We start from the raw sequence: 17,629 nt of genomic DNA, 5'->3' as shown, positions 1-17,629 counted from the left end.
AGCAATATCATCCCTGTGGCAAGGGACCTAGGAAGGAATTTGCAGTCTGGCATCGTCTCCCAGCTGCACCACAACCTTTCTGTGAGTCTCTTGATCAAGCCACTTAACATCAGTGCCTTATTTCCCTTCTATGTAAAATAAAGATGACACTTCCTCAATTCTGTCACTGGGTTGCTCTGAGGATTTATTCAGTTATGATTGTGACAAGTTCCAGAAACCAAGGTGATGGTCCTACAAGCATCTAAGACAAACCACAGGTTTATACTAATTCCTTTAAGAAGTAGACGAGAAGGAAATGAAGTTAGATAGTGGAGGTCATGTCACCCCCAAATATCTCGTTTTCCCATTTTTGTATAACAGTAAAACCCCGAAAACTTCCAGTGAAGAAAGCCCATTATGTTGAGATGAGGTATGGGTATGCAACATTGGACTGAGATTCATCCCTTAGCTAGGAAAAGCTGATAACTAGAATCTGCTCAGGCTAGGTATGTATTTCTTGGATATTTTCCCTTCCCTAGTCACCTCCTCCAGCCTCTACTTATTCCCTCTCTCCCCTGCAAACAGCCCTGTCGTAAGGAGGAGGTTACACTCAGCACAAATTATAATTCTGGTGAAGACAAGGCAGTTGTGGTTTTACTATGCATTGGTAGCCAAGGTAAACTCTGACCTCCATCCTCCCACCCAAAGTGTTTACCTAAACCTGCAGAAAGTACAAGAACTACAAACTGGCCTGTCTTCAGGAGGATTTCAGCCACCTCATCTTTCCTTCTGCTGCAGACACACCCTGCACGTGTTTTTGAGAATAACCGGTTTGAGGCTTGGGTCAAAACTTTCACACTTCAAAAACTAGAGTCAAACGCCCTGTTTTTCAGAGGTATGGGTCACCAATGGCTTCCTTTGGGTTCTGAAAGGAAAGCTTTGGTCCATTCAATGATGCCACCAAAAAGAAGGATCCCTAGGCAAAATTCCCACTTTCCTGTCCCTAAGCTTAATTCCTGCAAATAAAAGTTACTCAGAAGTCTCAGAAATACCATTTTGGGAAGGTGGAGGAGGAGGGGGCTAACTAGCTATCTAAATACACTGTCTCTGACATGTCATCTTATCTCCTTGCTCATCGGGTATTAGTAGAGATTCTGTATTTTCAGAATGGCAATAATGAAAGCTATTAGGCCTCAAGTGAAGCACTAGAAAGGGATTTTTTCCTGGAAGAACTTTACAGACACCTATTTCCAGGAATGACATGGCTCAGTGAATATAAAAGAATCATTCAGCATGCAATGTACCTTCTGCTGAGCAACAGGAAGGGCGGAAACTTAATTGAAGCTCTCTACCTCATCCATAGCACCACTGGACTCTTTGGGGGAATTAAGCCTCAGATTGTGGCTTTCCCCTTAGAATCAAAAACCCCCTGAATATTCCATTGGAAATACTTGAATCTTTCACATGGTGTTTAAAGCAGAAAGGAGACAAGCTGCTTCAAATTCAGGGTTGCAAGACAGCATGACTTTTAACTAATAAAAGTTACAAGTAGCTCTTTGGAATCAATTGTACATAAATGATCCTACAGATATTTTATGCTGCAATCCCCCAAAATGTTTCCTTTCCTCCTGCACAGAAAGAGGCACAGGAAGGAGGAGCAGGGGGAAGGTGGGGAGAGACCTGCTATTCAACTGATCTATTTGCAAACCAAGAAATTTCTTTCGACAAAAGGAAAAAGCTCTCAGTGATCTTGCAAAACACTTTCTTTTTACACTGGGAATTAGAAGTATATGGAACTTTCATCCCCCAGTAGTCAACTGACAGCTCTATCCTGCAACCTGCTCACTGCAACTTGCAAGTGGCTTTGATTTCCATTTGGAAGGAGAAAAAACACTGACAGGCCAAAATCTTCTGAAATAAGAATGGAGAGGAAGGGTTGATTTTGACTTGCATTTCTTTCCACTCCCTTTCCAACCCATGTCACTCCTATGGAATTTACGCTGAAACCCAGAAGACAGTATGCAAAAATATTTTTTTCTGTTCCACAGGAAGGGCAGTGGATTTTGATATTCTCAGCCTACGTACTGCATGTTTTTAGATGAACTTTGTACCTCCGTAGTACAGCTATGATGGATTACTAGCAGATAGCAATGTTCTGCAGAGATACCAATTCATCTCCAAACATCTCATTTTCCTGCCTCTTGCTACAAGAGCAAAGCCCCCAAACATTCCAGCAGAGACAGCCCATTATATGAAAATGAACTGCAAGTGTGCAGTATTCAACTTGGCTAAGAAAAGCCGATTAATGGGATCTACTCAATCCTATCCAGGAAGACACAGTGTGGCCTATAATGGGATTCAAGAACTTACTCAGGTGTGAACTTACACCTAAGTAAGTTCACAGAACTCTGTAACCCAAAGGATCCAAAATGCTTTAAAAGCAGGACTCCTGAGTCCTGGTCCCAAGCCCCACCCACCACATGCTTGTGCTACAACCATTTGTAACCTGTGCCTCAGTTTGCCCAAACACCACACACATATAAAGATTTATCTCCTGTGGGCGTTCTGAATTTACTGGAGTCTAGGAATCTGTAAAGAAGTATTTTCTCTATATACAATGAATAAGCACTATTCTGGTAGAAAAGCCTGCATTCAGGAGATTAACTTAACATTCATTCCAAAGGGTGAAACCAGAACAACAATAACAGCATCCTCCAACATCCTGTTCTGCTGGATTTGCACTAATTTGCATCCCCAAGTCATGACTATCATTTTCAATAACATCTGTTTCTTTGATGGTTTCCCAGGCAATTACTAACAGGACAACTGTATTCGCCTTGTAACCTTGATATACGTTCAAGTTGATATGCCACCTATTTCAAACATCATATCACTTACTAAACCCCCAACATACTGTAGCTTTATGTCCAAGACCTTCAAAAGTGATGAGTAATTTGGGCACCCAGCTTTTTGAATACCAGAAATACCAAGTCCCAGCTCTCAGAATTCCAGTCTTGTTTTGGGATGCCTCAAGCTAAGCATCCAAAAACTCCATCAGGCATTTTTGAAAGTTTTGTCCCATCTCTCTGGCCTTGCAAATGACAACAAACAAAAGACAAGCAGAAGGACACAGCCACTGACTTTCTCTTGGAATTATGACAGCAGTCAGCTGATCTTTGCCTTGCTCGAACAGTGGATTGCTTTGCAATATTGACAGCCTATCACTATTACTATTAGGAAAGTTAATAATAATCTCTATACCTAAAGTTTACTTCTTAAGAAGAGTGTTCTACTAGTAATGGCTAGCTCTCTCCCCAGCTCCGGGCATATAGCTAACTCAAAAGATCAATTTTCTATCTGACAGAATGGTGTGACGGTAGAGAGAGAATAGGTTACATAGAGAGAGCAAGGGCCATTAAAAAAAAAAATGAAGGGTGTGAATTTTAACTTCAGTAAATGCAGCCTTTGAAGCACTCAGTCAATCTGACTTAGATTGACATCAGCTCCTCTCCTTCCCTCTTTTACATGAAGCAGCTGAACACTTCAGCTTCAGTTTATTTTCAGCCAAAAATACTAGTGCTCACAGCATCTTCCTTAATACCACAACTTTATCAAGCTAGATGTGATCTGACATACCATTTATAGCCCATTTTGCAAGATATGGAGCAGAATGGTTATTGCCACAAGAGCTAGGAGGACCTAATCTGTGCTGAGGTGCTGACTCACTCTGCAACCATGACCAACTCCCCTTCATCTTGCTGCATGGGAGACAAAAACAGCACCATGCTGAGAAACAGATGCTGCATCCGAGTTTCACTCTCTTGGGCGTACTGTCAAAAGCTTGCCACCAGGACCGGCAAGACAATGGCGACAGTTTCACATTCTGTGCACTCAGGGCAACTTGAAGGGACCACGTCCTTTGCTTTTAGAAATGCTGAAGCAATCTGGGAATATTCAAAGTGAAACACAAGGTAACATTCATAGTTTCATAGCTGGTAGGGCCAGAAGGGACATGAGCAGAAGGGTCATCTCCCTCCACTCCCACTTTATCCCTTATTCTTCTCATCATGGTATGTGGCCAGGTACAGACAGGGAGTACAGCTCAAAAGTAAACTTGTCACTGACTGTTCTCGATTTCCATCATTTTCTTCTGTTTCATGTACCCTCATCCTAACCTCACCTTTGTGCATCCTTACATGTCTCTCCCCCTACTACCCATAAAGCTGACAGTCAACTCCCCCCAATCTCCCCAGATGCTCCAGCACCATCCATAGCATCCTCAACTATTAATAACACTACAGCACCTCTTAAGTTTGACTTACGGACCAGGGCTGGTTCCTGAGATACTCTATACCAGGGGTGAGCAAAACAGAATCCCTTGGCAGGCTGAATCTAGTCCATGGGATATATCTGGCCTGCAGTGGGTACCTCAACCCTGCCTGGCCCAGGCACAGGGGCAGCTTAGGCCGTGGCGGCTGTGGCTGGTCCCTCACCCCTGGGTGAGGGGCAGAGCAAGGGCAGGGATGGCGTGGTGACTGGACTCCACTTCCCAGCAGCCCTCACAGCAGCGTCTCCTTCAGGCTGCTGCTGTTAGCGTCTTCACCGCCACCAGCTACAGTGCCACTATCTGGGCACCCCGGCCTGTCTGCCCCACACCCTCTGCCGGGGGTACGGGACAGAGCAGGTGGGGGAGCAGGCAAGATCTCCATGGAGACTGGCTGAGGACCTCCGTGGGCAGGATGCAACTCAGCCAGGTGGATGAGATGGGGCTGCAAGCAGTCAGGGAGTGGTGTCTGGGGATGAGATCACGGGGCAGTGACGGTGCAGAGCCAGGGCTATCACTCCCCACACATCCCTGCCCACAGAACTGGTGCCCGTTGCAAGAATATGCAAGGAGCAGATGGTTGCTCTGCCTTAGACCCTGGCCCCATACTATCACCTCTCTCCGCAATCCTGGTTCCCGGCCACCGTCCGCCTACCACTCCCCACCTGTCTACAACCCCATCCCATCCACCCAGCTGAGCATGCCCTGGTCATGGTGATCCCAGTGGTCTCCAAGACCCTGCCTGCCCATTTCATCTGGTACCCCTTGGCAGCAGGTGTGGAACAGATGAGCCCAGGCCAGATAGAATCAATTGCCCCCCCACACCCTGGGCCAGGCCAGCACCCCTCCCAGCCCCTGACCTGCAACAGCTCACCAAAATTGGCCCTCCAGCCAAAATAATCGTCACCCCTGCTCTATAGGACATCTCTCCCCACATAGAGGAGGCAGCAAAACACTGATTTGCTGTGAAAGCAATGTGGGATCATGGAATGCTTCACAGGCAGACAGAATACACTGACCTATGCCCAGGCTACCAGATACTTTGTAGGAGAGGGGAGAAAGCAAAGAACAATATTGCAACACCAGGTAAGTGTGAAATGGAGAGGAAAAAAACTTGCCCAGGGATGTAACAGATCAGGTAAATGGAGGAGTAGGAGATCCCTGACCAGCACCATACTTGTGGCTCACAACAATGACTAGCTGTAGTCAATGCTGGCTACATATCACCAAAACTATTGCAGGACCATCTGCAGACTCATCAGACATCAAGGTCCCCATTGTGACAGGCTCAGAAAACATGTGCAATTAAAAGATGGCCGCTGCCTCAACCCACTTACACTCTAAGTTACTAGTCAACTGGAGCTACTGAGTGCTGTTTTGAAAAACAGGCCACATATTCAGATACCTAAATATAGGTTCAAAAGCCAGCTGTATGTTCTTTTTTTTTTTTTTTTAATCCTAACCTTAGTTTTCTTAAGAACCCGGGTCTGAAAGTACCAGATAAAAACCTGAATGGCACCCCTCCCCCTCCTCCCTTTACAAACACACACACACACACACACACACTCAAGAACAAGAACAGATCTAAGTCTGCAACATGGACAGTGCGGGTACTGTGATTCAGACATCCCAATACAGATCTCTCGGTTTCACAAGCAATAATAATAGGGGTCCTTAACAGGTGTCATAAATAACCCGGACAATGAAAGCAATGATCTAATGGGACAGCAAGCTACTAATGAGGAGGGCTTGAAATACTTCTTACAAAAAATCTGCATTGCCCACATACAAGCCTGGTGAGGCAGGACTGATTTACAGCATAGGCCAATATTTACGGATTCCAGATGAAGCATGTCCTTGTTAAACTGCCCGTTTTAATATTAAATATTTTTTAATATTACAGTTGCGCTGTGCAGAAGACTGAGTAAACTGGTTGTCCTTTTCAGTTCCAGGAGGTGGATTCAGAAATGGATTAAGAGAGTGAAAGAAGTTGTCCAGCTGTTAGACGATACTTCAGGCCCATAACCGTTAAAATAATCCTAAATTATAACCATAAAACTAATCTTACCTTTAAAGTTGCCAATGAACAAGCCAGGCAGAATCTGCGAGAAAGAAATATAGTATCAAATATAGATGTCTTGTGGTACCTCAATTTGGCAATGTTCAATTTGCATACAGGATGGAGCATCTATAGCAGCATACTACTAAAGCAAGCTAAAAAACCCATGTTTCTCCTTGCAGCTTTCCTCATCTGCAATATTTCAGGCAGGCAGCACTTCGAATGGTTTCCCACATGGGGCAAGGTGGTAGGAAGTGTGGATGATGAAATATTTGTTTTCATAGAGCCACCTCAAAAGTGCTTCACAAATATGAAGAGGGCCTCACAAATCCCCTGCTGTAACTATACATGTTATCCTTAATTATTCAGTGGGGAAGCACAGACAAGCATAGAATAATTTGCCTGAAGTCAGAGATCAAGTCAGAGAAAGAACTGGGGGTAAAGAGGGGAATCCAGTGGCTCTTCTAGCGTTTAAAGCAGAAGCATGCAAGTCAGACTACAGCTCTACTGTCACTCAGGCCATGCTCCACCAGTACAAGAAATCACTGTAAACAGCCGCTACTTGTGCGAGCGAGAATTGATGAAAGTCAGCCAGTTGCATTTTCCCCTCCCAGACCTATGTGCTCACAGCAGCGTTCCTATCAGCTCTTGCTGTTCTCAGTTACAGGACTTTCTTTAACTTGCAAGTTTCAAGGTTAGTGTAAGGGCCAGCTCGGAGTACACGTGCATTCAGACAGCGTAAACATTGGGCCGCTGCCCCTCCCCACTCTTTCAGAAGCCTCTTCACCTTGGAACTGCAACCAGCACACACAAAGGAAGCACACATTGAAAAAAGAAAGAAAAATGCACGCCGCAGCCCTCAACCTTACTCTCTGCCGCTTTGAAGCCACCCACCTGAAAATCTACCACTAACACCGAATCCTTTGAAACAGCTAAAAACAAGGGAGCCAGACTGTGTGCTCCATTCTCCTGCAAACACATGCAGAGCATACCACCATCAATGACAAGTCAGCAGGGACTTCCTACTGCCTTAGTAACGCCCCAATGTCATCACAACAGCATCAACAACCTCTCTAGCAAAGCTATTTAAAGGAAAAACTCCACCCGTTTTGCTCACTCCAGCAATCTGAAAGCCCTAAAAGTTATGAAATGCTTTTCATCAGGGATTAGTGTTCAAGGCTCTTCTTGACAACTGCGAGCGTGTTGAAAAGCGATGTGATTTGTGCCACTCAGAATGGTGGCCCAATGCAAGAGCCTAAACAAGTAACCCGATTTCTAACTGGCTTTGTCAGAATGGTTTCTCAAGCAAAAAGAAATCTAACCCTTATTGTTTCACTGCCAAATTGGAGAGAAGTCAGAGAATCCATAATAATCAACACCTCTCCAGTCAACTTTGTGCTATATTAACATCTCTGCCATCCCGATTGCCTTAGTTGCCTAGTCATGTCACCTCTTATCCCCCCAGAGGTCTAACCCTGAAAACACTCTGGGTTTCTGGGCCCTCCGCCCACCACCTCTCTCCTGGGATCACAGGACCTTTGTGATCCCCTTAAATGACCTATGATGCTGAACACCACTTACTTGCTCTTTTTTCATTTTTCCCTTTGCCAAACTGGGATCTGAAGGACTGGGAAACAGAAGCAAATCAAAGGCCATAATTTTTTTTTTTTAATCACATAAATCTGAGCCTATGCTTAACCAAACCTAAGCAAAAGGAGACCTAACTATCAATATTTTTCATCATGATTTATTCCCTCCATCTCTGCTTTTACTAAGTTAATGTTCTTTACAACAGGAAAAAAAAAATTCCTCCCCACCTTGAGTTGTCACTTCAGACAGACAATCACTGAGAGGGAATTACTCTTCCAAGATTTCTCTTTTCCTCATGACTGATTAAATCACTCAGTTTCCGATGTCTCTCAGAGAAATGTCTCTCAGAGAAACAGATATGGAGAAGAGCCATCATCTCTGGGTGCGAGGGGAGAAGGAATACGAATACCTGCTCCCAAAGTCAATACACCTGCCGTATTACTGAGGGACCAACATTAGTTGGCAAATGCTCACAAACAGATGGAAATAGGAACAAACTTCACCTGCATGTCTGTGCTTAGAAGCTTTCCTTACATTTTTAACTACAGATAATTTTGTATTTGGAGCAACAAGCTCAGGCCACAGTAACCCTACTGTATACTAGAGCATTTTAGACCATACAGTAGTTACAGCAGTTCCCAATCTGTGGTACAGGTAGCACTAGTGGTACATAGACAACCTGTCAGTGGTATGCATTAACAGATTTATTATAATTACTTTTTATGACAAAAATTTGTTGGTGATACTTAGGTTGAACTGAAAAATGTGCTGGTGGTACTGAAGCTTGTATCATTTTAAATTGGTGGTATGCAATCTGTCAGAGTTTGGAAACTGCTGCAGTAGTACTTATATACCCTGTGTATATTCTCAAAGGCCGGTTATAGTTTAAAGGTAGACAAGGTCACAGGGGTGTGGGGGGGGCGGACTACAATGAAAAAAACTAGTTTTTCCTGGAAAAGGGATGAAAGAGGTTGACACTCCTCAAATCACCTCCCTACAGGTGGAAAATAAGATGGGTGTGGAGCTGATACTGACAGTTAGATAGAAAGTTAGGACATCCTGCAAGCAGAATGTCTGTTACCCTTCCTGTACCAACATATAGGAAAGGTGAAAGCTACTTGGAAAGAAGTGAGTCTTCTTATAATACTTAACGATATTTCAACACTACACTGTGGGTGGGAAACTTTCAGCCATGACTTCTGACAGCCCTCAGCAACTGTAGTGTCAGACAACGAAAAAGATGGAACAAAAGCAAAGAGGAACAGATGGGTGTGCCTATGCACATAAGAGAAGACACTGGGATAGCACGGGGGGAAAAGGTGACTATATGATGAACAAGTCAACAAGCTCTTCATATCAACTGAAACATAAAGCAAATACTATTTAGTAGATGTGACCAGAGACATGTTCCTTTGCCTTGCAGTCAGCTTTCATTTCTTTCTTTGTTCATAGTAAAGTCTAATGGATAATGGTGATGGCAAGGCTTCCAATTTCCTCAGTGGACACGTGCATGCAGCCAACATTAATATCTTACGTCATGAGACTATTCCAACTTATATATATTAATACTCCACGTACATTGATTTCAGTATAATAGGTTTTGTGCAGAGATTAAGAACTGCAAGGCGCAGCAAGAACAAGCAGATCAGGATTAGTCCATTTCACTAAGAAAAGGTCACATAGGTAAAAAGGCCAGATCTTTCCCTGCTGTAAACTGGCATAGCTCCACTGATTTCTGTGGAACTATTTATATCAGTTGAAGCTATCCAGACCGATTTCCATTGCTGATGAATCATGCTCCACACCAAATACTACTTATAGAATCAAGGTTGGAAGAGACCTCGAGGGTTATCTACTTATCTATTCAATACATAGAGATGCTACTCAGCTAACCTCTTCAGAAAACCTGAGTGAATAAAGAGATCTTGAAACATACCCTGATGTCAGTTAACCATAACAGATACAGGAAGGTGCAAATCCCAGTGGAAGACTCTTCACTTAGAATACCCAGCTCATAGACAATTCTAGGTATTATCAGCCTGAGTGTCATCTCTCATCCTTTCTCTTTTTATCATCTTATTTATCATCTCATTTTTATTTCTTTAACCCATCAGGAAGAGAGACCCTCTATTACATCTATTTCGCATTCTTTATTTCAAGAGAAATTTTAAAAAAGGAACCAAAAAATACCTGCAGCCAAGTGACAAATTGGTCATTGCAGCGTGCTTGCTATCCATTTTCCCTTTTTTGTGTGTTGGATAGGAACAGTTATTGTGAATACATGCTTCCAATGCAGTTTTCCATAATCAGGAGGTGACATGCTTGAGAAAAAAAGGTGCAGCTAATTTTACAGCAAAGGAAAAGAAGCAACAAAAGGAATAACAGGCAAAAGGGAGGACCCCTAACCTTCCTTCATCCAAACACTAATGTCCATATAAAAACAGATGGACTTATTACAAGCACGTATTACATTTCCTATAACATAGAAAAGTATAGGAGCTGATAGTGTCTTTGTCCTCATGAGAAGGGCCAGCACAAGGGCTAAACCACCAGTGGCAGTGACAGCAGCTGTGGCAGTCTCTAATGTCTTTCTTTCTGTATCAGAACCACTGGGAGCTACAACTAATCCTTCCCTGGCTTCAAGACAAAGAGATGTTCTTAACTGAAGTAATCCACCACCTAACGAGCTGCTCAATTCCTTCTGTAGCCTGTATCATGTGTGGCTAAACCACAAGAGGCACTAAAGTTACAAACTAAGGTCATGCATACTGATAAACTATGCCAATCTAAAGAGGTCTGTTGGATCCAGAGTCAGCTTTGAAGATTGCCAGCCTCCCTTTTTGTCACCATGCTACAGCTGGGTCACCAGGGTAATAGAAAAGGCAAAAAGACAGCAAGACCACAACCTATCCTCAAGATCATCAGAACTGCTCTGATGTTTTGGGGACCCAATTTAAGACACCTTAAGGAAGACTGCTTCTTAAAGTGCTGAACACTGATTTTTTTGTGTATATATAATTTTAAGTTTCTGCATAGCCTTGCACAGATCGTTACAAGGACAAAGTAATTATCACACAGTAAAAATGACTATCCAACTCGAAAGAGATCCAACTAGCTATAAAAGTTAATGCCTGACAATGTGTAATGACTCTATAACTGGTTTCTATCCAGCCTTAATTTGAACGCATAGCAGGGCTCTTGGAAAGAGCCAAACTATATGGGATTTAGTACATGCCCATATTCTTCCTATGTTATGTTTGCAACTTTGATGTTACTCTTTTATGTCATGCCACCTGGGATTTCAAACTTTGCAAGAAGCTATTAAGAATGCCTACCCAACCATGTTTCTGCTTTTTCTCTCTCCCCCACACTCCCAAAGACAGCACCTCAAGAAGCATTTCTCATCACATCAGCATCCATAGATTCTCAGAGGAAAGGGTCATTACAGATTTCACCTTGACAGCCTTGTCCACTGGTCAGTCAGAAAATATTTATGCCCTAGAGTGCAATTTTCATAATTTTTATATTAACTGGTTTGTCCATGTTCTGAAGATGCTTCTCTTGTGAGGTGTTAAACAAAAAAAATTGTACATGTTTCTCAAATGAGCTTCCAAAAGCCTGAGATGGTAATCAAATGTTTTCAAATATACATCCCAGAAAAGGGGCTATCTAGTGCCTTCTTTTCTTTGTAGTACACTTAACACACAGTTGAGCTGGTCACCCTAATGCATCTGTGAGATATATGTTGGCAGAAAATATTACTCTCCTGCTGATTTTTCAGTAGTACATTGTATAAATAATTTCCTGCAGCCATGCACTTACATCTGTGTTGAAAATAGAAGTGACAGCACTGAAATGATTGTAATTCTCATTTTATGACCAGCGCATAAAAAGCTAGTAAAGTCAGGGTTTAATTATACAGCGAGTAACACTAATCACAGAACAGATTCATCTTCCTTCCTCAGAGGGCCAGATCTTTTCGTCACTGACTTCACTGAACAGGTTTTGGCCTACTAATAGGTGGTATTTACTTGACACTTACATTTTCAAAGTGCTTGCTATCATTCACTAGACAGTCCTAACACCTCTCCAAAATAAAGCAGGTAGTATTCACCCCATTTCATAGATGGGGAAGAAAATATAGACGGACTAAAACCCCAATTCTGCAGCCACCGATTTCAGTAGGCACAGGATCATATGCAATTTGCCTGCAGTCATAAAGCAAAGTCAGTGGCAAAACCAGGAAATTCTGTCTCCCAGCCTAATGTTCATTCTATTAGATCACCTGCCCCTCCAAGGCTAGGCAGATATACACTATCACCCTGTGTAAATTTGTTGCAACATCTTATTAAAATTTCACCCAACAGTGGCCTCCACACACGAGAATTAGAGTTGGAATCTAAGCCTAAAGACAGAAGACTAGGACTGACTGCCCTAGGTTTTGACTTGTATCAAAGCAGGCTGGGACAATTGTTACACAGGCAGCTTGACCCTCAACTGTCCCCCACGAAGTATTTGACGAGATACTTCACCAGTACTTGAAGTGAGACACTGGGCTAACAACATGGGCAGATTTAGGATTTTGAAAAGTGGGGGAGGAGGAGCAGGCAGCGTGGTTCATCATTCCTATATAACACAACACCTTTCTCCAGGTAAAAAGAAACTAGAAGCTTTACCACTATGCTAGGGCCCTAGGGCTGTATTATTCAGTTAAATATTTGTTTTTGCTTTGATCAAACTGCATTGGAACAAGTTAAAAAACAATCTGCGGGGCTGTGAAACAGGAGCTTATCACCGGGAACAGGATGGCAGAAGGGATGTTAGGCTCACTGGTGGAACAGCAAGAGCGTTAAAAAGGAGAGAAGGTCATTAACACCTGTGGAATGAAAAGTTTAGAAGGAAACAGGTAGATTTTAGTGAGCCACCAATTCAATCGAGTGCCTCACTATTGCCTGACTAAAAATGCTGCTGTCACTTCCAGGCAGGTGGTTTTACACTTTGGGTGGAGCAGCAACCACAGGGGGGATGGGGGCAACTGCACCAATGCAGATTTCCTGGATCCACCCGTGGGTTTGTACATTTGTAGGACCCCAAGGTAACTGGCTTTGTCCCAGGACAAACCAGTCAACTCCTCTTAGCTGGAGCCAGCCAGATTCCAACATCTTGAAACGTGCTTGCTGGGAAAAGCCCAATGGACTTATTGAAAGGGAAACATATCCTACATAACAGGGGTAGGCAATTCTTTTGGGCAGAGGGCCGCTTACTGAGTTTCGGCAAGCCATCGAGGGCCGCATGACAGGAAGCCCAGGGCAGATTAATATTAATTTTCCAAATTTTTTAGAGGCACCGTGACCCGGATAGGATGGCCTGGCGGGCCGCATCTGGCCCCCAGGCCGCATTTTGCCCACCCCTGCTATAGGATATACCTGTTTTAAAACAAACCTGCCAGCCTACAACTGGGAAGGCCAGCCTGGCCACAAACAAGCTGCCTTCTCCAAGGGCTGTAGCAGCACCCAGCCTGCAGGCAGTGTCATAGCAAGGGGTGGGATGGGCGGGGCGACTACCCTGGATGCTGAAGCAAAGAAGTGCCAACAGGCACTACCCAGCCAGGGTGGGGTGCAGGATGTATCCGTGAGTGGCTCATTTTGGGGGGAGAGGAGGCGGGGGACAGGGGAAGGGCAGCTCCCACTGCTGTGTGCACTCCAGGATGTACGCATGGGGCAAGAGGGGGCTGCCACCACAGACTTTTCCCCGGGTGCCAAACTTAGTTGCTACGGCACTGCCTGCAGGGGCAGGGAGGGGAAAGAAGCCAAGTCTCTGGAGAATGGTTAGGGGTCGGGGGGGGGGGGGGGGGGGGGGCGGCTGCACGCAGGCAGGAATGACCGAGTCTTTTCCCTGGGGAAGGCTTTGAGTAAGATCCATGGCTGTGAAGGCAGAAGAGGGGCTTGGGGCTGCACGAGGCATTTCCACCTTGTCATGCAAATAAAAGAGGTGAGGGAGGTCCACAGGGAGGGAAAGGAAATGGCAGGAGCCATGGGTGGGGCGGGGAACAGCTGGGCCAGCCCTGCCCCATGCCTCCGCAGCAAATGTAGTGTCCCCCCCCAAGTCCTGAAGGAGGGGGAAAGCTGCCAGGCACCAGCTGAAAGCAAATCATCCTGCAGCTACGGCTGCTAGGGGGGAGGGGAGGAAACCAGCTACCGCCTCGGGCCCTTCAAACGAGCCAAATCCGACTTGAGCAGAACCCCCTTCTCCTCCCACTGCACAGCAGGGCACAGCCCTATGTGCTGCTGACCACCAAGGAAGGGAGTAGGCATCTTTTGCAGGGGGGTGGAGGGGTAGCCTGTCTTTTAAAGCAGGGTTACAAATATCATCGTCACAGAGAGAGACTGAGACAAAGACAGACACAACAAGGAAGCATCTTCGGGGGGGGGGGGACAGCCCTAGCGGGGTTGCAATCATCATCGTCATCATCACACACAGACACACACACAAGGAGGCATCTTTTGCAAGGGGGGGGAGGGGTGGTTCAGCCTTCCCTTTCTAGCGGGGTCGCAATCATCACACACACACACGCAGAAATAACAAGAAGCAGCTTTACCTTGTTCATCCCATTCCCCATGGCTCTAAAGCAGCCTGAACCTCAGCACCGCGACTGGACTGCTCGGTGGGCTGCTGCGGGTCCCCTGTGCATGGGGAAGGGTGTGCCTCGCGTGCGTGTGTATGCGTGGGCGCGGGGGGGGTGTAATTCGGATTGCTCTGCACTGGGGGGGGTGGCTGATGCCCTCCCCTCCAGCCCTGCCTGGGCTATGCTGCGGCTGCCCTGTGCTAGGAAGGAGGGCTCCTGCTCAGCTAGCACTGGACAGCACAGGGATGAACTACTTAGCAGGATTCATCGCCAGGAACTCGCTCCTACCCTCCCAAGCCGCCCACTCCCACGTGGGGATTAAAGCTCAAAGCCTATGGAGCGCCTTCAGCCCAGGAGCTGGGCACGCTGGGGCTTGTAGTCCCAGCCGCCGCCGCCGCCACCCAGAGCCGTGACGGAGGGAACTACAGCTCCCAGCGTGCCACGCGGCTCAGCCCACTCCACCTGTGGAACACAGAGACACACACCCGGGCGCGCTGGGCTCTGCTCGCTCTCATTCCTGGAAGGATGAGTAAGCAGTGGCTGCTGCTGGGTGGGGGTGTATATGTGTGTGTCCAGACTACCGCCTATAACTAATCGAACCTATTTCTTGCTCTGTTATGCAAATCTGGGAGTTTTGTACCAAAAAAAAAAGGAAAGAAAATTAGCAACCCCCCACCCCCCCCCAACGAAGCCCTGCATTCGGGGCTTTTTGCCAGGAAATTACTGCTGACTCACTTTTAGGCTGGTCTCCAACAGCTTCTGAGGGACTGGGTTGCTGTGAGCTCCACCACGGCTTTCTGTGACCCTTTATGGTCTTTACTGGCATAATCCAATATCTTTGTGTTTGCAGTCTTCGGTGTGCTGATAGCTTTGGAAATACAGTGTCACAGAGTAGTGCTTTGATATACCTTGAAGAACTTGCACTGATCTGATAACCTCTTGCCTCTTCAGATGTTAACCTGCAGTACACATCTAAGAAAGGGATTTGGCCTTTGGCCTGTGTATGGATACTGGTGAGCTACAGTGAACTGGAGTTCCCTTTAGACCCCAGTCTTACAACTGGATTCACATGAGTAGAGGCACGGTGGGATGTAAGTGGGCCTTCACACAGGTTCAGTGCTGACTTCTCATGAATTGATACAGTTTGACCCATACTAGAACGTGGGTTGCTCCAAGTATGTCTTACAATGTAGGCTCCCTAGTAACTAGAAATAAGCACAAATACATGGAAACTGATCATTAAAGAGAGGCTATGGCAAGCACAGCCAAAAAAGTTTGATTCTGTTCCCACTGAGGTTAGTGGTAGACAGCCCATTGACTTCAAGGACAACAGAATTAAGCCTGAAGGAGTTGGCAACCTTTTGCCAGTGCAGACCAGCCTTTGCAATACAAGTCTCTTGCTTCCTGGAGCAAGTGGGTATGCTGCCTGCATTTACCCTCACTTCTGATCCCTAACCCCTCTGTAGCAAAGGTAAGCCCAGATGCAATGGAGCAGCAGACTCTGAGGTAGAAGGAAGCACAGTGGAGGGGATGGGTGGCACAGCTCTGTAGCATAATCCCCTGTGCCAGCTCAGACCTTCCTGGGCTAGATCGGGCCTCCTTGTGACTAGATCTGGCCCCTGGGCTGTAGTTTGCCAGCCCCTGCCTTTGATATATTGGCACAGTTGCTTGGAAAGTTTGAAAATCATTGCTTGAATTCGGTCACACTAAGGCCATAGCTGCTTGAATGCCCTAGGGCATCATGCCTTGCATTGCTGCCTGACAACAGCAGTGCTGTTGAAGGAGAGCATAAGTCAGTGAGTGAAGAGAAGCTAATGCTTCACCCTTCCCAAGCCTATCTTCTAAATATTGTCAAACAGCTACTCCACCCATGGAGGTTAGTAGTGGTCTTGAACATTTCATTTGTAAAGCTCTCCAAAGCATACGTTACTGTAATATTTTTGTGAAAAAGAAAAAAAAAAAGTGCTTTGCCATGATAAGCACATTCTGTTTCAAAAAAGGAAGAATCATTTACAACCAGCTATACAGCAACAGTTTGTATGCATAAAAGAACAGGCTTCAGTGAAAGTTATGGACTGAATGAATCAAACCTTTCCCTAATGCTGTATTTAGAGGTGTGGTCTGGGATGACTTCAAGGCCTAGTGGACAGAGCAGCAGTTTGGGACTCAGGACATCTGGCTTCCATTCCCATTTCAGCCCCTGATCACCTGAGTTATCATGGAGAAGTCACATTACCTCACTGTCTCAGTTTCCTCCAGTGTAAAATGGAAATAACAATGTTTTCCACCTTTGAGATTGATGGAAGAAAAGTATTGGATGAAATCTGCTTGTCGTTATGTTACACCAGTCATTCTCAGACTTTTTTTTAGACTCGAGGCACTCCTTGGAAAATTGGAACTCTTAACTGTTACTTATTTTTTACTACAGAATAATAATAGCACAATTCTTCTGTTGTAAATGACTTAGAAAGACCACAACAAGTCAGAATGTTTTGGACACTATGAGTTCCTATTTGAGATATCTGGGTTTACTTGTGAATCGTGCGTAGATGTTTGCACACCTAACAGTGCTTATATTGAGCATCACCCTTAAAATGATCTCATGGCACCCTGGGGTACCACAGCCCTCTGGTTGAGAATCACTGTATTAGACTGTAATGTGGAAAAAAATAAATCTAAATTAGCTTCAATATTTTTCATTGGGAAGTTTATTACTGTTTGTCACTGTTGTCTTATCTTTTCTGTCTATATTTTTCTATCTCTTTTTAGGATTCATGATTACTCTTCTACTTCAGATCAAAATTCTTTGTCTAGTAGAATTTTGCAGCACACAGGTAGCCTTTTCTGTTAGAACAGCTAAAGTTGGTTTGGGGTTGTGTCCCCAGAGAGTGAGATATGCTGAGAATTGAAAACTCTTGTTGACAATGGAGGAAACCCAACCTATAGATTATCTTAAAATTTACTTTCGTGATCTACCTTGACTCCTCTTGCCCCAACTGCATACCTAAAGGTATACAGAGTGGGAAACCCTCAGATTGTTCCCTATATCTCT

The 17,629-nt window shown here is 45.0% G+C and overlaps 1 protein-coding gene across 4 annotated transcripts in view; it reads right to left on the bottom strand.

Annotated features, from left to right (window-relative positions):
- DUSP22 (dual specificity phosphatase 22) overlaps window positions 1-14,895 on the bottom strand; it is a 55,561-nt gene extending 40,666 nt beyond the window's left edge. For 2 of the 4 annotated variants that reach the window (XM_090039373.1, XM_090039374.1), the window contains exons 1-2: window positions 14,551-14,895; window positions 6,372-6,405 (exon numbers count right to left, since the gene is read on the bottom strand). Coding sequence is in view for 1 of the 4 variants with exons in the window: in XM_090039374.1 (XP_089895500.1) it covers window positions 6,372-6,405; window positions 14,551-14,571 (55 nt within the window). In the remaining 3 variants the exon portion in view is untranslated. The remainder of the gene's footprint in view (window positions 1-6,371; window positions 6,406-14,550) is intronic. The other 2 variants (XM_090039375.1, XM_090039377.1) reach the window with 1 other exon arrangement.
- Between the last annotated feature and the right edge of the window lie 2,734 nt (window positions 14,896-17,629).

The sequence above is a fragment of the Crocodylus siamensis genome, chromosome 3 (genome assembly GCF_052110815.1).
Source record: "Crocodylus siamensis isolate JL-2025a chromosome 3, ASM5211081v1, whole genome shotgun sequence".
NCBI classification, from domain to species: Eukaryota; Metazoa; Chordata; order Crocodylia; family Crocodylidae; genus Crocodylus; species Crocodylus siamensis.
Note: the sequence above shows the minus strand (reverse complement) of the source record. Positions and strands in the feature narration are given on the sequence as shown.